At 45.5% G+C, this 20521-nt stretch overlaps 2 protein-coding genes and 1 non-coding gene across 3 annotated transcripts; all 3 read right to left on the bottom strand.

Moving 5' to 3' along the window:
- Positions 1-218: 218 nt before the first annotated feature.
- Positions 219-1278, bottom strand: LOC143941235 (polyubiquitin-B). Its single transcript, XM_077463283.1, has one exon. The coding sequence runs from the start codon at positions 1134-1136 to the stop codon at positions 219-221; it is 918 nt and encodes a 305-aa protein (XP_077319409.1). The 5' UTR covers positions 1137-1278.
- An 11-nt stretch (positions 1279-1289) lies between these two features.
- On the bottom strand, positions 1290-6035 carry LOC143941234 (polyubiquitin-B-like; the record flags this gene model as incomplete). The annotated part of the gene is made up of 2 exons (XM_077463282.1): positions 5869-6035; positions 1290-2051 (listed from the first exon to the last, which is right to left on the bottom strand). A coding segment is annotated over exon 2 (759 nt), but the record flags the coding sequence as incomplete, so codon positions are not given.
- A 14414-nt stretch (positions 6036-20449) lies between these two features.
- Positions 20450-20521, bottom strand: TRNAD-GUC (transfer RNA aspartic acid (anticodon GUC)). Its single transcript has one exon. It is a non-coding gene; the product is annotated as a tRNA-Asp (tRNA).

The raw sequence follows: 20521 nt of genomic DNA, 5'->3' as shown, positions 1-20521 counted from the left end.
GGCTTGGGAGAGAGAAAAAAAAAAAAAAAAAAAAAAATCCAAATCAGTGCTTACTCCCACCCACTCAATTGGCTATAATCAGCCAAAAAGGTTGTCATTCTGCCAACAGTATATACAAAACAAGGCAAATTTGTGGAATGCAATTACTTTATTGAAACAAAAGTGCAACAGAAGCATGAACTTAAATGAAAGGAAAAGCAGTACTACAGATTGTCATCTTAAAAACCACCCCTCAGGCGCAAGACAAGGTGCAGAGTAGATTCCTTCTGAATGTTATAATCAGACAAAGTGCGGCCATCTTCCAGCTGTTTTCCGGCAAAGATGAGCCTTTGCTGATCTGGAGGAATGCCTTCCTTATCTTGAATTTTGGCCTTTACATTTTCAATAGTGTCGCTTGGCTCCACTTCTAGAGTAATGGTTTTACCAGTTAAGGTCTTCACAAATATTTGCATTCCTCCTCTTAGACGGAGAACAAGATGGAGGGTGGATTCTTTTTGGATATTGTAGTCTGAAAGGGTGCGACCATCTTCCAGCTGTTTCCCAGCAAAAATCAGCCTCTGCTGATCTGGAGGGATGCCTTCCTTGTCTTGGATTTTGGCCTTCACATTCTCAATTGTATCACTGGGCTCCACCTCCAAAGTAATTGTCTTCCCTGTTAAGGTCTTCACAAAGATTTGCATTCCTCCTCTTAGACGGAGGACAAGATGGAGGGTGGATTCTTTCTGGATGTTGTAGTCTGAGAGGGTGCGACCATCTTCCAGCTGTTTGCCTGCAAAAATCAGTCTTTGCTGGTCTGGGGGAATGCCTTCTTTGTCTTGAATTTTAGCCTTCACATTCTCAATTGTGTCACTTGGCTCAACTTCTAGAGTAATTGTTTTGCCAGTTAGGGTCTTGACAAAGATCTGCATCCCACCCCTAAGTCGGAGCACAAGATGGAGAGTGGATTCCTTTTGGATGTTGTAGTCTGAGAGTGTACGACCATCCTCAAGTTGTTTCCCAGCAAAAATCAGCCTCTGCTGGTCTGGAGGAATCCCTTCCTTGTCTTGAATTTTGGCTTTCACATTCTCAATGGTGTCACTTGGCTCAACCTCCAGAGTAATAGTTTTGCCAGTAAGGGTCTTAACAAAAATCTGCATACCACCCCTCAAACGCAACACCAAGTGCAGAGTGGATTCCTTCTGGATATTGTAGTCTGAAAGGGTGCGACCATCTTCCAGCTGTTTCCCAGCAAAAATCAGCCTCTGCTGATCTGGAGGGATGCCTTCCTTGTCTTGGATTTTGGCCTTCACATTCTCAATTGTATCACTGGGCTCCACCTCCAAAGTAATTGTCTTCCCTGTTAAGGTCTTCACAAAGATTTGCATTCCTCCTCTTAGACGGAGGACAAGATGGAGGGTGGATTCTTTCTGGATGTTGTAGTCTGAGAGGGTGCGGCCATCTTCCAGCTGTTTGCCTGCAAAAATCAGTCTTTGCTGGTCTGGGGGAATGCCTTCTTTGTCTTGAATTTTAGCCTTCACATTCTCAATTGTGTCACTTGGTTCAACTTCTAGAGTAATTGTTTTGCCAGTCAAAGTTTTGACAAATATCTGCATACCACCTCTTAGGCGGAGAACCAGGTGGAGAGTGGATTCTTTTTGGATGTTGTAGTCTGAGAGAGTGCGACCATCTTCTAGCTGTTTGCCAGCAAATATTAGCCTCTGTTGATCAGGTGGGATACCTTCCTTATCTTGGATTTTGGCCTTCACATTCTCAATGGTATCACTTGGCTCCACCTCCAGAGTTATGGTTTTACCAGTCAAGGTCTTAACAAATATTTGCATCCCACCGCGAAGTCGAAGAACTAGGTGCAAAGTTGACTCTTTCTGAATATTATAGTCAGAAAGTGTACGGCCATCTTCTAACTGCTTTCCAGCAAAGATCAATCTCTGCTGGTCAGGTGGGATCCCTTCTTTGTCTTGAATTTTAGCCTTGACATTTTCAATGGTGTCACTTGGTTCAACCTCAAGGGTGATTGTCTTCCCTGTAAGTGTTTTCACAAATATCTGCATGGTCTATAATAAAAGGAGAAAATAAAAAAAATAGAGTCAGATAATTAAAATGGTTAATGACAAAATAAAAAATCTGGCTTATTGTCACCCAACACTGAGGGCATCAACATTCCTGCAATGTTAGCACAAATGCATTAACGTTTGTCCATGTGTTGCAACAGTCCACTGATGACAGAGGGCTGGAAACACATTCTAGTACACTTGCAAACCACTTGAATTATTTGCCTTAAAGAGAGTGTAAAGTCTATTACAACATGTTATACTTACCTGCTCTGTGTAATGGTTTTGCACAGAGCAGCCCAGATCCTCTTAGATCCCTGTCTGGAGCTCCTGACCCCTCCCGTTGGGTGACCCAACAGCAAAAGCAGCTTCACGTTTCCATACAGATATGGAGCTGCCATTTGGCCCCATCCCCTCTGATTGGCTAACCAAGTTTGACAGCAGCAGGAGCCAATGGTGGCACTGCTAAGTCACAGACAGTCAAGGCACATGGACATTGCTGGATAGAGGGGGCTCGGGTGGGCTGCTGCACAGGTAGCTTATCTTAATGTGTTAAGGAAAAAAAAAAAAAAAAAAAACCCTTCTGACTTTACAACCCATTTAACATGCATGCATTAATAGTCAATGCACTGAAGTCAGACCAAAATGCTGCTCGTAAACCCCAAGCCTTTACAACCACTTTAACAGCAGGCAGTGCCAAGTATATAGTACCTTTGATGCACTGCAATTTTTTTTTTTTTTTTTTTTTTTTTTAAAGCAAAAAGGAAACAGATGGGACTTTTAGTTCTACATCTGGAGGGCTTTCAGTTTGACCCTCCTGTTGTAAAAGGAATCAGTGATAAAAATTAAAAGGGACAATCAAAAATGTAAAATAAAGAATTTAAAGCACCCATCCCTTCTTGCATGCAGAAGCAAATGCATATGCAAGTCACACCCACTTATGTAAACTGTTCAAATCACACATGAGGTATCAATTGTTAGAGCAAGAATTCTAGTGCATCTCCTCTAAATAGGCAACCTGCATTTGAAAGACTACTGTCCAAATACAGTGCGACATATGTTGCAATGACTATTTGGGGATTCTAAATAATTTTCTAGAGCCCCCACACACTTTACAAGTGGTTAAATATGTACCTTCGGCCATTGCAATGTTTTATGTCACACTGTATTTGCGCAGCAGTCTTTTGAGTTTAGAAAACACACAATTTTTGTACAAGGTGAAAGCCGTTAGCCAAGTAGATAGAAGAGCTGCAAGATTCTGGCCAAAATGAGAATCAATTTTTTTTTGCATAAAATAAAAAGATCACGATTCTCGCAACGTAAAATCTTTCACATTATACACAAAAAAGATGGGATAACCTTTCTGGTTAAAAGTTTTAATACACACAATCTATTCCATTGACAAATTGTTACAATGTTTATACTCAAGTTCAACTGATAAAGACTGTTTGGATTCTTGGCAGACTGCCCAGTTTCTCCTGAGGGCTGTGGTTTCAAAAGAGCCGAGAGAATACTTTTAATAGAAAGAATTGTGAAACCGATTCTTGACAATTAATTGTGCAGCCCTGATACCCAATATGTTATGATTTAAGATTGCCCAAGCTTGTGGAAAGGCGAAAACAGTTTAAAAATCCCCATAGCTGCGCTTTGAAAATGTTTACATGTTACCCGTTTATAGCAGAGTTCCACCTAGCTCCCACTTGCGCTCTTGCCCCCTAGACAACTCCTCCCTGCAATCTTCCAGGACACGTCTCAGAATTTTGCCCAGCCACTAAGGCACAGCTCAAATTGTGCATGGGCACCTGGCTGTGCAGCTGCAAGCTGTCAAAGCCAGGTCCCGCACTTGCAATACTGATGCCACGGAGAGGAGCACGACTTCAGGCAGCCACAACCTCTAACAATTGGACAACTTTAAATTAGATGAGGTCTTGCCCAAGAGTTATTGCTCTCGTTTTAGCCCGAGAACTGGAAATGACAGGATTCACTCTGGGCAGAAGCAGCAGGGGCACCTCCCCCACCAGCGATCCTGCAGCAAATGTGTCCATGGGACCACTTTAATCTGATGCAGAAGTGCCCATAGTATAAAATAACAGTTATGGCAGCTAGCTGCTGCCAGAACCCCAGTATTTAACATCACAGTAATGAAGTATTTTTTTTTACTATGGGACAGTCAGCAAGTGGTTAGGAAAAAAAAAAAAGGGAAATCTGCCATTATGAAGCTTCCCTTCAATCACTTTGAATATTTAACCACTTCCCGACCGGCATGGACGTACCTGCACATCCGTTGAAATTTGCCGCTGCGCCATCACATGTGCACCAGCCGGGACCTCCACGAGTCGTGTTGCAGGTCCCGCAGTGTCGCCGCGGGGATACCTGCAATGGCCTCATGGGGAGGAAGAGCGGAGAGATGCTAATGTAAACAAGCCTCGCCCTGTTCTGCCTAGTGTCACTGATCTCTGCTCCCTGTCATCAGGAGCAGAGATCAGTGACGCATCACACAAAGCCACGTCCCCAGTTAGAAACATGCCCCAGGACACTTAACCCTTACCCTAGTGGTTAACCCCATCACTGCTAGTGTCTACACACAAATCAGTGCATTTGTATAGACGTGCGTAGCGCAGGCAGACCGAACCCGCCATTACTAACAGTAGATGGGAGAATGGTGGTGGGTGGGGCCTCGTGTGAGATTGGGTGTGTTCATGGCCAATTAGTGGAATTTGAAATCCTCTAGGATTGATATATACATGTATCACTGGATGACAGGCTTTTTAACCCAGCGTGTTTTCTGGCAGATTCTGAAAAAGCCTATGCGTGAGGGGCGGAAGTAAAGTAAATTGTGTGTTGGGAGCTACATCGCACAACCGCCAGTTAAAGCGACAGTGCCGAATCACAATAAGTGGTCTAGTCTTTGGCCAGTCAAATGGTCCAGGGCTTAAGTAGTTAACATATACTGGGATTCTGTACTTTCCAAATCTGCTGTAGAAACTTCCCTCCACTGCATCCATTTCGTGGAGTTAGAGGCACACCTCCAGCTCTGCAGCTTCCATTGGTCCTCATGACTCATCTTCCTTCCTGGCAAACTCACAAGAGTGAGAGGTGTGCATGAGGTCATACACCTAGACTTTTTACCAGACATGAAAGTGGGTTGTACGAGGCATTTTTTCCCCCCTGCAAGTAATAAAGTTACTATCCAAAGTTAAAAACACAAGAGCAGATGATTTAATAAATGGAAAGTTGAAATATGACTGAAGGCCCGCTTTAAATGTTGACTGAACTTTCCCTTGAAATGTTTAGTCATGTGAACGTAGCCTAAAGGATAGATCATCCACTTTTGTATTACAACTTCAGCATCAGCTACAATTACTGCGCACACAGGCTTTCAGAATCTCTGCCAGAAAACACGCTGGCTCAAAAGCCTGTCATTATCCAGTGATACGTGTATATAACAAGCCTACAGGAAATAAAAGTCCACTAATCGGCCAGGAACACACCCAACACCAGGCCCCGCCCACCCTCCTCCTCCATCTACCGTTAGTAATGGCGGGCCCCGTCTGCCCGCGCTACGCACACGTCTATGACCGGCCCTCTCCCCACCAATAACTCACACAGCCACGGGAAATGTGTATAGAAAAAAAAAACTAAGACATTTTAGAGCCTAGTGTGAGCACACAACGAAGGGGGGCAAAGTGGCGTCTAACCTCCCACTATATAATATATATATATATATATATATATATATATCCAGCACAAGCCCCACTGTGCTGCCTACAGTCCCCAGACGTTGATACAAATACTGCGAACTGTGTGGTAGGTAACTTACTGCAATGGCTTCTCAGAAACACGTCCTCCCGAAATCACCAGAAAGATAATGCGTCAATAGCTCACCGCTCAGCTTTTATAGTCCGCCTATGTATCCTTCCGCTAAACCGGCCCCAGGGTCTATTTAACATTGGAGGGTAAAGGAAAAGCCTCGTATGTTACCCTGGTGTGTAGTACGGCCGTGCCGCTCTATAATGCTCACTATGGATACGCCTTTGATACAAGCAATATATATTTATGAGGCAGAAGGCCGGGGTCCGGCGCACGGATACACCAAGCTGTATGTGAGGCGTACGTAGCCGGCTCATGATTGGCTGACCCTCATGTACAGTAGAGGGAAGGTGCTGGAATGGGGCGCTCTGTTGTCGCCGTGAATGTTCCTTTGTGTCCGCTGTTAATATATGTACATAAAGGGGACGAATAGACAGTCCTGTATATGGAGACATTGTTTTCTCCATTTTAGCTCTATGTGTTATCCTGGAGGAGAAATATAAACCCCGGGGGGAGGGGATTTACAGGGCCCTCATAACATCCTATCCTTTGTTGCTTAGTCATGGGGATATATCTGCAGTCTGTGCACAACATTCATATTAATGGCGCCTACTCAGATCACTGTCCCCACAGCACACTATCACCTCCGTGCTGGTGTATCATAGAAAATCTCTGATCCTCATAGTCATTCATGCTACACGAATGTACAATATCAACATGGAAAAACACGGAGGAAGTCATCTTTATTACAAAGGCTCAATGTTGTGCTGCAAGAAAACGCAAGGCCACATTCACACAGGAGACCGGTATACCAACAGCTGTGTGCTGGGAAGACAGAGAAATTACAGGCCCATAGGAGTCTGTACAAAACAATGACAGGACCATAGGAGTCTGTACAAAACAATGACAGGACCGTAGGAGTCTGTACAAAACAATGACAGGACCATAGGAGTCTGTACAGAACAATGACAGGCCCATAGGAGTCTGTACAGAACAATGACAGGCCCATAGGAGTCTGTACAGAACAATGTCAGTCCCATAGGAGTCTGTACAGAGCAATGACAGGCCCATAGGAGTCTGTACAGAACAATGTCAGTCCCATAGGAGTCTGTACAGAGCAATGACAGGCCCATAGGAGTCTGCACAGAACAATGACAGGCCCATAGGAGTCTGTACAGAACAATGTCAGTCCCATAGGAGTCTGTACAGAGCAATGACAGGCCCATAGGAGTCTGCACAGAACAATGACAGGCCCATAGGAGTCTGTACAGAACAATGTCAGGCCCATAGGGGACTGTACAGAGCTATGACAGGTCCATATGAGTCCGGGCAGGACAATGACGACATGCCCATAGGAGTCTGCACAGAGCAATCATAGGCCCATAGGAGTCTGTACAGAACAATTAAAGGCCCATAGGAGGCTGTACAGAGCTATGACAGGCCCATAGGAGTCTGTACAGAGCAATGACAGGCCCATAGGGGAGTGTACAGAGCAATGACAGGCCCATAGGAGTCTGTACAGAACAATGACAGGCCCATAGGAGTCTGTACAGAATAATGACAGGCCCATAGGGGACTGTACAGAGCTATGACAGGCCCATATGAGTCTGTGCAGGACAATGACATGCCCATAGGAGTCTGCACAGAGCAATCATAGGCCCATAGGAGTCTGTACAGAACAATTAAAGGCCCATAGGAGGCTGTACAGAGCTATGACAGGCCCATAGGAGTCTGTACAGAGCAATGACAGGCCCATAGGGGAGTGTACAGAGCAATGACAGGCCCATAGGAGTCTGTACAGAACAATGACAGGCCCATAGGAGTCTGTACAGAATAATGACAGGCCCATAGGGGACTGTACAGAGCTATGACAGGCCCATATGAGTCTGTGCAGGACAATGAAATGCCCATAGGAGTCTGCACAGAGCAATGATAGGCCCATAGGAGTCTGTACAGAACAATTATAGGCCCATAGGCATCTGTACAGAACAATGATAGCCCATAGGGGTCTGTGCAGAACAATGACATGCCCATAGGAGTCTCTACAAAGCAATGACAGTCCGATAGAAGTCTGTACAGAACAATGACTGGTCGATAGGAGACTATACAGAACAAGGCCAGGCCCGATATGAGTTTCTACAGAGCAATGACAGGCTGATAGGAGTCTGTACAAAGAAATTACACTTTTGATACTATTTTTGAACCAGTGACATTTAAACAGCGATCAATGCTATAAAAATGCACTGATTACTGTATAAATGACACTGGCAGGGAAGGGGTTAACACTAGGGTCGATCAAAGAGTTAAATGTTCCCTGGGGAGGTGCTTTCTAACTGTGGGAGACGTGGACTGAAAGGGAGTAGAGAGAGATCACTGTACATAATCACTAGGAACAGACAATCTCACTCTACTCCTCTGACAGAACTGGGATCAGCCAGTGTAAACAAACAGATCCCCATTCTACCTCTCTGTGGAGAAATCGTGGGTGGCCGGCAGACATCGAGTTTGTGGGACCCACTGATTGGCTCCCCCGCTAGAGAATGGGCACAGATCGCCGTGTTCGCGCCTGATGTACAATGATGGCGATTTGCACAGGAGAGCTAACCTGCTGCAGTACAACTGCAGCGACTGGTTGTTAAGTAGTTAATCTGAGAAGCAGCCAAGAGGCCCATTGTAACTCTGGAGGAGCTGCAAAGATCCGCAGATCAGGTGAGAGAATCTGTCCACAGGCCCTGTACACACGGTCGGACATTCCGACCACAAAATCCGTTGGATTTTTTTTCCGACGTATTTTGTCCGAAACTGGTGTTGCATACGCACGGTCGGACAAAGTTGTTGAAAAATTCAATCGTTCGGAATGTGGTGACGTTCGTTGCGTACAACGGGACTACCTAGAGGCTAGTAGCCAATAGCTTTGGTCTCATAATTTGATCTGAGCATGTGTGGCCCTTTGTCCGTCGGAATTCTCTACAAACGATCGGAAAAAGTCGGATCAGATTTTTTTTCCAGAAAATTTAGATCCTGCTCTCAAATTTTTTCCATCGGAATTTCCGATGGAAAAAGTCCAATAGGGCCCACACACGATCGTATTTTCCGACAATATAATCCGATCGGACATTTTCCGTCGGAATTTCTGACCGTGTGTACAGGGCATTAGTCGTCCACTCCACAAATCTGTCCTTTATGGAAGAATGGCAAAAAGAAAGCCATTGTTGAAAGAAAGCCAAAAGAAGTCTCGTTTGCAGTTTGTGAAAAGCCATGTGAGGGACACAGCAAAAACAGAAGAAGGTGCTCTGGTCAGAGGAGACCAAAATTTAACTTTTTGGCCTAAAAGCAAAACGCTATGTGTGGCAGAAAACTAACACCTGCACATCACCCTGAACATACCATCCCCACCATGAAACATGGTGGCGGCAGCATCATATTGTGGGGATGCTTTTCTTCATCAGGGACAGGGAAGCTGGTCGGATTTGATGGAAAGATGGATGGAGCCAAATACAGGGCAATCTTGGGAAACCTGTTAGAGTCTGCAAAACACTTGAGACTGGGGCCGGGATTCACCTTCCAGCAGGACGACAACCCTAAACATACAGCCAGAGCTACAATGGAATGGTTTTCAGGGATCTCAAACAGGCGGCCCTCCAGCTATTGTAAGACTACAAGTCCCATGAAGCTTTGCTAGGCTGACAGTTAGAAGCATGACTCTCACAGGCAGAGGCATGATAGGACTCGTAGTTTCACAACAGCTGGAGGGCCACCAGTTTGAGACCCCTAGTTTAGATGAAAGCATATTCAGGTATTAGGCTCCATTTACACTAATGCATTTTTGATGTATTTTGCAGAAATGCAGGGAAATTTTTTAACATGGGTTCCTATGGAACATGTTCACATAAATGCATTCTTGTGCCCCTGCTTTTTTGGAAAGGGGGCAGGGACTTTTTCACACAAAATGCAGCGTTTTGCATATACATATACATGCATGGGGGCACGCATCGCGGCCATCGGTGGAGCGGTGTAGCAGTCTGACACGCCGCTACACTGATCTCGGTAAAGAGCCTCTAGCGGAGGCTCTTTACCACGTGATCAGCTGTGTCCAATCATGGCTGATCACAATGTCAACAGGAAAAGCCGGTGATCCGCTTTTCATTGCTCGCGTCTGACAGATACGAGTAGAGGAGAGCCGATCGGTGGCTCTCCTGACAGGGGGGTCTGCGCTGATTGTTTATCAGCGCAGCCCTCCTCAGATGACCACATTGGACCCTCAGGGTATCCACTAGGACCACCAGGGAAGTGGGCAGCATGTGGATGGCCAGGTATGTACCTCCTGGCCATCCACATGTGCAAATGATGCCCAATCTGTGCCAGTCAGTGCCCACAAATGGGCACTGACTGGCACCATCATGTACCAATCAGTGCCACCCATCACCCAGCAATGCCACCCATCAGTGCCACCCATCAGTGTCCAGCAGTGCCACCTACCAGTGCCCATCCGTGCCCACCTATCAGTGCCTATCCATGCCACCTATCCGTGCCACCCATAAGTACCCATCAGTGCCACCCAAAAGTACCCATCAATGCCGCCTGTGAGTGCCCATCAGTGCCACCTATGAGTGCCCATCAGTGCAACCTATGAGTGCCCATCAGTGCTACATACCAGTGCCACCTATCAGTGCCGCCTATCAGTGCCCATCATCAGTGCCACCTCATCAGTACCACCTCATTGGTGCCACCTCATCGGTGCCCATCAGTGCAGCCATATCAGTGCCCGTCATTAAGGAAGAAAACGTACTTATTTACAAAAAAATTTAACAGAAACAAAGAAAAACTTTTTTTTTTTTTTATTTCGGTCTTTTTTTATTTGCTGCACAAAAAATTTAAATCGCAGATGTGATCAAATACCACCAAAAGAAAGCTTTATTTGTGGGAACAAAATGATAAAAAATTTGTTTGGGTATAATGTTGTATGACCGCACAATTGTCATTCAAATTGCTACAGAGCTGAAAGCTGAAAATTGGCTTGGGCAGGAAGGTGTCTAAGTGCCTGGTATTGAAGTGGTTAAAGCGGAGGGCCGGTTATAAAAAAAAAAAAAAAGTCAGCAGCTGCAAACACTGCAGCTGCTGACTTAATAAACACACTCACCTGTCCAGGGCGCCCGTGATGTCGGCCGCCCGAGGCCGACCCGTCCCTCGGCTCTCGGGTCCCGGCGCCGCCATCCCTTGTAAGGGAAACAGGCAGCGGAGCCTTATGGCTTCACTGCCCGTTTCCTACTGCGCATGCGCGAGTCCCGCAGCTACTGCGCATGCGCGAGTCCCGCAGCGCTTTCTGAATGGGATGCGCTGTGTTCTGGAACACACAGTTCCCAGAACACAGCGCGACTCATTACCCAGAAGACGCCGCGACGAAGACAGAAGACAGAAGATCTCCGCGGAGGAGGAAGAGGAAGATTAGGAGAAAGTGCCTAGCAACAGGCATTTCTGGTAAGTAAAAAAATAAAAAAATTTTCATTTTTTTTTTTTTAGATTTTTTGTAATTTTTAACATTTTTTTGTTTTTCAGGGTGGCCCTCCCCTTTAAGCAGCCCACTCGCCCATGCTCTTTGTCGGTTCAGTGCGGGATACGACATGTCACTAGGCCGGCTCCTTTCAGCACCTCATGTTCGTGAGTCTGTGCATTCGATCGCAAGTGCATTGCGGCTTCTCCATTCATGGTCCTCGTGGGAGATTCCTGCTCAATTCACTTCACTCTTTTTATGAACTTTGACCTTACCTTTTGGACTTTTTATGAATTTTATATTAATTTAATTGCACTAATGTTTAGTGTATATTTGTTTTTGGCAAATATCTATTTGATCAATGGATTAGAGCGCTGTTAATGCGGGAGTACTGTTTATAACTTAGGTTGGGACTGTATTTGTGCATATTTTCAGAGTTGATGTATGATTTATAACAGCAGCTGTTTGTGCAGATAAAGTGTAAGTCCTTTTGTGCGCTAGGATCAGTATTACAATTCTATTCAATGTTGCAGGTAGTATTCAAACCTTTTCGTAACATGTGCAAATCTTGCGATTCATAATGCTTCCTATCCTGCATCCCTTTCGTAAAAAACCTGCCTCCGAGATGTTGTCGCTCATGTTCCGACATCAATCGGCACAGGCGTAGTACAATCATAAGTTCCTTCTGCCAAACATATGATTCATTTGTAAATCCAAGCCTCCAAAGCATTGACGATCATTGTTCAATATCACTCTCCATAGGCTTCACTGGTTATAAGATTCACTGTCTATGGGGTTGCCATCTCATCCATTTGCAGATGAGCATGTATTGTTTGTGCGGGTTCTGTGGCTGATTGAGATGGTATTTAGACCCACCTGGTGCCTTGTCTGCATTTGATTAGCCTGGGGGGCTGGGTGGTTGGTGTGTTCAGTTTCAGAGCAAGGGGTGGCATACACTCTACAGATTAATTTAATACTCCTTACTACCGATTCGTATCGGATTCATTTCATACTTCTTACAACCGATTCGTAACAGAGTCATTTCTCTTTGCAACAGATTCATATCAAATACATTGCATACTTTCTACAGTTGCCATTCGTTGTTGCCATGCTGTGTGTTTTAGTTCCCGCAGTGGAACTTCCGAATCGTTTGTACACGGTTCTTCTCTCATTTATTTACCAAACCAAAGTTATTTTCCACGTGTCATGCGTGGCGCCACACCACACTCTTAGGGTGTGTTGCACACCCGCTCCAATCCAATGCGTACCCAGTCGCAAGTAGGATTCGTTACCGTGTTTGTCATGTCAAAATTTGTGGCCACTCGCGGTGTCGCCCGTACTATGTGTTTGGTTCCCACAATGGAACTTACGAATTATTCGTATGCACTTCTCTCTTTTATACACCAAACCTTGTTGCTTTGCCTCATGCACAGCATCACGCCACACCTTCCCGATATGTTGCACTCCAGCCACAGTCCGCCACAAACTCACTCACATGGCCCACTGTTGCAAGTACGATTTGCTACCACATTCTTTATGTCCTATCAATTCATTACCATTCGTTGTCTCCCATATCATTCGTTAGTTTCCCCTACGGAACCTATGAATCAAACAGACGTTGTCCTTATGCCCTATAGTGCTCACTTAAAGGTACTGTAAGCCGCCAAACAAACCAGGTATTTCAATCCTTTTCTTAGTAACCCAATTCTCATTCATTGAGACCCTTGCAGCCAAGCAAAACCATCTCAGCAGTCTGTCACTCTTGTTGAGAGCCTTGCAAAACGCAATATAGTCTCAGCTACCTCTCGCTCATTAAAAAAATTAATAAATACATAAATAAAAATAATAATATATAATAAAACTTTACCACCACACAACCTCGGCCCAGCAACCTGACACTTGTTGATACCCTTGCAAAATGCAATATCGTCTCAGCAACCTCAAAAAAAGAAAAAAAAACCCTTGCCACCACGCAATCTCGGCCTAGCAACCGGACACCTGTTGAGACCCCTGCAACCATGCAAATTGTCTCAGTAGCCTGACACCCTTGTTGAGACCCTTGCAAAACGCAACATCGTCTGAGCAACCTCTCACTTGTCAAATAAATAAATACCCCCTTTGTCACCAAGCAATTTCAGCCCAGCAACCTGACACCTGTTGAGACCCTTGCAAAACACAATATTGTCTCAATGACCTCACTCATTTTTAAAAAAAAACCTTGCCACCACACAATCTCGGCCTAGCAACAGGACACCTGTTAAGACCCCTGCAACCATGTAAATTGTCTCACTAGCCTGACACCCTTGTTAAGACCCTTCAAAACACAACATCATCACTCTTGAGCAACCTACCACTCATCAAGACCTTTGTGACCACGCAGTCTCGCCCCAGCAACCTGACATTCATTGAGACCCTTGCAGCCAGACAAATCATCTTAGGCCTCATGTACACTGCTGCTGGTAAATGGACGTTCATTCCCAAGAGGCGGATCGGCTGAGCAGAGTCCGCCAGCTCAGCAGGAGATCTCTCCGTTGATCTCCACTGAGCCGGCGGATGACAGGTCTGTCTCTGTTCACTGAGCGGGGAGAGGCCTGTAAGAGCACTGCCGATTCCTATGAAGGGATCGGACAAAAACGAACAGCATGTCCGTTTTCATCAGATCTCATCCAATCCGCCAGGATGGATGCGAACCTATAGCCCTACATCTGATTTTAGCGAACATGGTAACCGCTGACATCCGTCGCTCCATAGACCTGCATGGAGCGTCTGTTCAGGTCCGCCTAAAAAACTGACAGGCTGACCTGCACGGTCCATTCGTGTGAAAGGGGCCTAGTCGTTTCTAGACAGTTGAGTCTAGAAGCTTTTTTGAAAGCAGAAAAAAAAGGGTTCAGACGGATGTTCAGAGGCATTTGAAACATCAAATGCCTGTAGCAGCGTTACGTTTACTGTCAGGCAATATTGTCTCAGCAGCTTGACACTCATTTGAGACCCTTGTAAAATGCAATATCATCTCGGCAACCTCACAATCGTCTAGACCTTTGCGACCATGCAATCTTGTCTCAGCAACCTGACACCCGTTCAGACCCTTGCATCCATACAAGCAGGCAATATTGTCTCAGCAGCCTGACACTCATTTGAGACCCTTGCAAAACACTATATCGTCTCAGCAACCCCTCACTCCTCACCCTTGGAACCATGCAATTTCATCATATACAAAAAAAAAACCTCATACTCTCGAGACCCTTGCAACCACGCAATATCGTCTCAGCAAACCAGACTGAGACCCTTGCAACTACGCAAAGTCATCTCAAAAACAAACCTTCATACTCGAGACCCCTGCAACCAAGCAATGTTGCCCCAGCAACCTGACACCCTTGAAACCACGCAATATCGTCTCCAGTAGTTTAAAATACTTTGCGGCACGCACCTACGTGCAAACCCACATACAAACTAACTTGCAAACACACCTCAGTGACAAACAATCAGCCATTTATCTCCAGTGGCACGTGGGCCACTCATCTTTTCTCTGTCTTTCTCCCTGAGGTTATTTCAGGTTTCTATCGGGCACCAGGTTGGATTTTATCTCCCCAGATAAATAAAAATAAATAGGAGGGGAAGAACGTACAGTTTGCATCTTCACCAGGGTCATTCACATAACAGGGGTGAGACAGTTCATTTCAGGTAAAGTCACACCAGGCCCACCGTCAGACGGTTATCCAACACCTCGATGACTCCCTGCTCACCGAACAACCAGGCACTTCACTGGCAGATTTAGGCAGGTTGAGGATAGTGTTCAGCAAGCTCAACGTGCCCATAACTGAGCATAAAGTGGAAGGCCCGGCACACTCTATCACCTAGGTGTTACTCTGGACACACATGCCATAGCCTCCCCCCCTACAAACTAGTCCGTACCAGAACAGTTATCCACAACTTCACCCGGTCACAACAACTACTCCTGTCCCACCCTGGTCGTTGCTGATGATGGACTGAAGTCACATCTCACCAATGCAACCCAGCTCTTTAACCATTCCTTGGCACACAACACACTGAAGGCTTATCGCACTGCTTGGAACACTTACCGCAAGTTTTTGGCCTCTTGCCCCGGAGCAGCGATAGGCGACGTTAGACACATCCTAGACTTCATATTGTAGTGCCACATGCAGCTGGTCCTTTCTCACAATACTATCATGCTATACCTAGCCGGCACCCAGCATTTCCTGTCCTTACAGGACCCCAGTAAACTGTCAGTATTCTCAGCCCGTTCATTCAAGTCCCTCCTACAGGGCATACAGAAGCACCAACCCGTAGTCAGTGGCAAATGCCTACCTATCACGAGTGCCTTCCTTAGGGACATGTCTGAAATATTTATTCGTTGTCTGTTTGGGGCTTTGCTCAGCCTAGTCATCCAGGCGTCCATCTACTAGGCCTTCTATGGTTTCCTACGACCTAGTAAATCTACCGTCAGCAGCTCCGGCAGTCAGACACTGCTCCTACACCACCTGACTCGCTTTCCCGAACCTATGCAGCCTTCATCTCACAGTCTGCAAAACGCAACAAACCAGCCCCGGGGTTGACATCAACTACCCTTTCTAACCAGCCCCCTGAGTGGCAGCCAGTTTATCAAGCATGTCAGGTCCCCCTAAGCAACTTGGGCTTCAACTCCAGTCAATTCTCTGGACATTCCTTCCAGATCGGAGAAGCCTCAGCTGCCTCCCAACATGGAGTACCAGACCACCTAATCAAGAAACTAGGCCGTTGGAAGGCCACATGTTTTGCCACATACATCCCAAATACTCAGGAAGAAATGGCATAAGCCTTTACCAAGCTGGCTCAATAAACACAAGATTCGATTAACAGTTATTCCCCTATCTGAGTCTTTTGCGCCCTTTTCTTGGCATACCGACCAGACCACCAAGGCACACTTCAGGTCTATTTATGTTGTATGTTTTGTCACGTGTTTATGCTTTCCACATCTCTCTCGGTCATAGGGCCACGACCATAAATATTTATTATATATTATTTATAAATCCTGAATAATAATAATATTTGTCTTTTATGTTTTTGTGAGAGACTCTTGAAGTTAGGTCATAAGGCCACGACCATAAATAAGAAGGCCAGTATGGTGGCCTGAATTTATGGGAGGAGCCCGGAGGATATTTAAGCAGCCCACTCGCCCATGCTCTTTGTCAGTTCAGTGCGTGATACCTTTTCAGGGCACTTCTCAGCACATCCTTCTTCATAAACTACCCATTACTTACCTTGGGTAAGCCCCCATTTCTTGGTATCCTGACCAGACCACCAAGGCACACTTTAGGTCTATTTATGTTGTATGTCTTGTCACGTGTTTACCTGATCCACATCTCTCTCGGTCATAGGGCCACGACCATAAATATTTATTATATATTATTTATAAATCCTGAATAATAATAATATTTGTCTTTTATGTTTTTGTGAGAGACTCTTGAAGTTAAAGAGTATCTTGACCCAAGAACAAAAAATGTACTGCACCTTGCCAGTCCTTAGATATAGTGGTTGCATTCGTTTTCTTTTTCGGGGGTTTTCCCTTTATTTTCACCTGGTGATCCTGCACATTTCCTGTCCCTTTGTGGCTACACAAATTTCTCTCCTGTATTTATGTGGCAACCATGGTTGTCATACAGGCTGGACTTTAAACATGCCTGCCTTTGTTTGTCTCTATTACATGGTGGATCGATAAGTCTAGCAGTTTACATAAAAAGATAAGGATGTGTGTGCTGTGTTTTTAGCTGACAGCAAGTGGAAAGGACACATTTTTTACAAGATCAATGTGTATTTTCTCTTCTTGCTGATGTCTGGATGTAAAAAAAACCTTGTGTTTCAGGCCTCTGTATATAAAACATAGAGCTCTTTATTGGACGTGTTTTGTAGCAGAAATAAAAATAATAGTTTTTTTTTTTTCAACATTTTCAGTCTTTTAAATTTATTCAGCAAAAAAAATAAAAAATAAAAGAAAAAGGTGATGAAATACCACCAAAAGCTCTGTTTGTGTGAAGAAATTATATAACTTTTGTTTGGGTACATCGTTACATGACTGTGCAATTACCAGTTAAACTAGTGCAGTGCTGAATAGCAAAAAATGACCTGAATTTTTGAAAGTCAATTGTACTAATTAAACAAAAATTGGACGATTTGGTATCATATGAGAAGAATGTTCATGCTTGTCCCATCGGATAATTTCACATGAATTGTCGTGATCGGCTCTTGAAGGCTGTGTACTAACGATCATATTATCGTACAATCATTTCGAAGGAGGTATTTTTCATCCAATTTTCTGATTGTGTGTACGGGCCTTAAAACATTGCGGAGCTCAAGTGGTTAAGCTGCAATAGGCAGTGGACAGGGCTAAATGTTGGGGTCACGATGCTTTGCATGCAAAGTTTACCTGACATGTGGCGATCAGGGAGTTGCAACCCTGACAACCGCTACATAGTTAATCAAATAGGGAAGCGCTGCAAATGCTCATAATGGGCACAGCAGCCAGCAGGTTTACAGACCCAGGAACTCAGCACATGGATGGTGGGAACCCACCATAATGGGCACAGCAGGTGTACAGACGTCTGAACCGCTCATAATGGGCACAGTGGGTGTACAGACCTGGGAATTCAGCACAGGTATGGTGGGGAGTGGGACCCATATAATGGGCACAGCAGCCAGCAGATGTACAGACCCAGGAACTCATCACAGGGATGGTGGAAACCCCTCATAATGGGTACAACAGCCAGCAGGTGTACAGACCCAAGAACTTAGCACAGGGATGGTGGGACCCCTCATAATGGGCACAGCAGGTGTACAGACCCGGGAACTTATCACAGGGTTTGTGGGAACCCCTCATTATGGGCACAGCAGCAAGCAGGTGTACAGACGCGGGAACTCAGCACAGGGATGGTGGGAGCTTCTTATAATGGGCACAGCGGCTGTACAGACCTGGGAACTCCTCACAGGGATCGTGAGAACCCCTCATAATGGGTACAGCAGCCAGAAGGTGTACAGACTCAGGAACTCAGCACAAGGATGGTGGGAACCCCCTATAATGGACACAGTGGGTGTACAGACCTGGTAACTCAGAACAGGGATGGTGGGAACCCCTGATAATGGGCACAGCAGGTTATACAGAGCCGGGAAGTCAGCACAGGCGTGGTGTGAACCCCTCATAATGGGCACAGCAGGTGCACAGACCTGGGAAATCGTCACAGGGATGGTGGGAACTCCTCATAATGGGCACAGCAGCCAGCAGGTGTACAGACCCAAGAACTCAGCACAGGGATGGTGGGAACCCCTCATAATGGGCACAGAAGGTGTACAGACCTGGGAACACAAAATAGGGATGGTGGGAACCTCTCATAATGTAAATGTGTACAGATCCAGGAACTCATCACAGGCATGGTGGGAACCCCTCATAATGGGCACAGCAACCAGCAGGTGTACAGATCTGGGAACTCAGCACAGGGATGGTGGGAACCCCTCCTAATGGGCACAGCGGGTGTACAGACTCGGGAACTCAGCACAGGGATGGTGGTAACTCCTCATAATGGGCACAGCAGGTGTACAGACCCAGGAACTCATCACAGGGATGGTGGGAACCCCTCATAATGGGCACAGCAGCCAGCAGGTGTACAGACCCAGGAACTCATCACAAGGATGGTGGAAACCCCCCATAATGGGCACAGTGGGTTTACAGACCCAGGAAGGGATGGTGTGGACCCCTGAGACAAGAAGAAACTGGCAGGTGATGTATCTCTCCAGCATCCACCAAACACTGCAATACCAGTTCTGGGTGGACTGATCCTTTAAGCTGAGCTGCAGCATTTTCTGAATGTAATGATTCTGCGCAGCGTCAGAATATTATATTTGCCCACACTCAGCAGCATGGGGACAGAGCCTCATTTTTGTCCTTGTGCACAGATTCCTCCATCGCCAACATTCAATCATAATCTGTCAGTCGTCCCCCCCCCCATTTTAGAACTTGTGCGCAAATTTGTTTAATATTGTGCGACCTCCACCATTGCAATCTAAACACAGATCAGACTTCAGAGAAAATGAAGATTGAGACACACCTCTAAATCTACCCTTACCCTCTGTAAACAGCCCTGGGGGCAGTGTAATGCTGGCGGCACAGCAGATCAGTGCAATGGGGATCATATGAGCCCGCAACACACATCAGAGAGGCTACAGGACCAGTCTCACTGGAGCTGATTTACTAAAACTGGAGAGTGCAAAATCTGGTGCAGCTGTACATGGTAGCCAATCAGCTTCTAGCTTTATCTTGTTTAGTTAAGCTTTGAGAAATAAACCTGAAAGCTGATTGGTTTCTGTGCAGAGCTGCACCAGATTTTGCACTTTCCAGTTTTAGTAAATAAACCTGACTGCGCCACAAGTAGGGAGCCAGCTGTGCTTCCTCAGGAAGTCACACGTGTCTCCCAAATCTATGATGATGACCCACAGTGGTGAGAAGACAGTGCTAGGACTCCAGGGACTGGTAAGTAATTGGGTAATAATAGTCAACAGATACAGGTTTTTGTAGCTGCTGATGTTTAATTATTTAAAAATAGGCTGAAGTTCTGCTTTAACCACTAGATGGCAGTCACCTGCCTGCAGCACACTATAGTGGGGTACATATGTCAGGCACAAAGGGATTTTCTACTCCTGTTCTGGGTTAGTCTACATTTGTGTCTAGTTCTGATGTTTATCAATCCCATGTAAATAAAGTGAGAATTATGTTACCTCTGCCAAAGACCATATGATTGTAAGGACGGCCATAGATGGGCAGATCTGTCACAATTAATAAAGGCTGATTACATCCTTCGGATTGCCATTACTGATCACATGTAACAATCCCTCATTAGTTTTCCCAGGATCCTGAAAATCCCGTGCTCACAACTTCCCATTATTACAGAGGAATTGGTACATTATCAGATCACTGGAGATTGGAGACTACTGATACAATGATGTATAGGTGGGCTCATCAAGGATCCGGATAGAAAAAAAAAAACAGCTCTAACAATGTCAAGGTAAGTAAGTATACTGCTACAAAAATATTTCCTACCAAAAAAAAAACACAAGTCTCCCCGTCGGGGAATCGAACCCCGGTCTCCCGCGTGACAGGCGGGGATACTTACCACTATACTAACGAGGA

The sequence above is a fragment of the Lithobates pipiens genome, unplaced genomic scaffold (genome assembly GCF_037356315.1).
Source record: "Lithobates pipiens isolate NorthernLeopardFrog02 unplaced genomic scaffold, aLitPip1_a1.2 Scaffold_3, whole genome shotgun sequence".
Lineage (NCBI taxonomy): Eukaryota > Metazoa > Chordata > Amphibia > Anura > Ranidae > Lithobates > Lithobates pipiens.
The sequence above is the reverse complement of the archived record's forward strand: the minus strand, read 5'-3'. Positions and strand labels throughout refer to the sequence as shown.

What these genes read in the sequence shown, in the direction of transcription:
- LOC143941235 (XM_077463283.1), bottom strand. Translation starts at nt 1,136, where the DNA reads ATGCAGATTTTTGTTAAGACCCTTACTGGCAAAACTATTACTCTGGAG.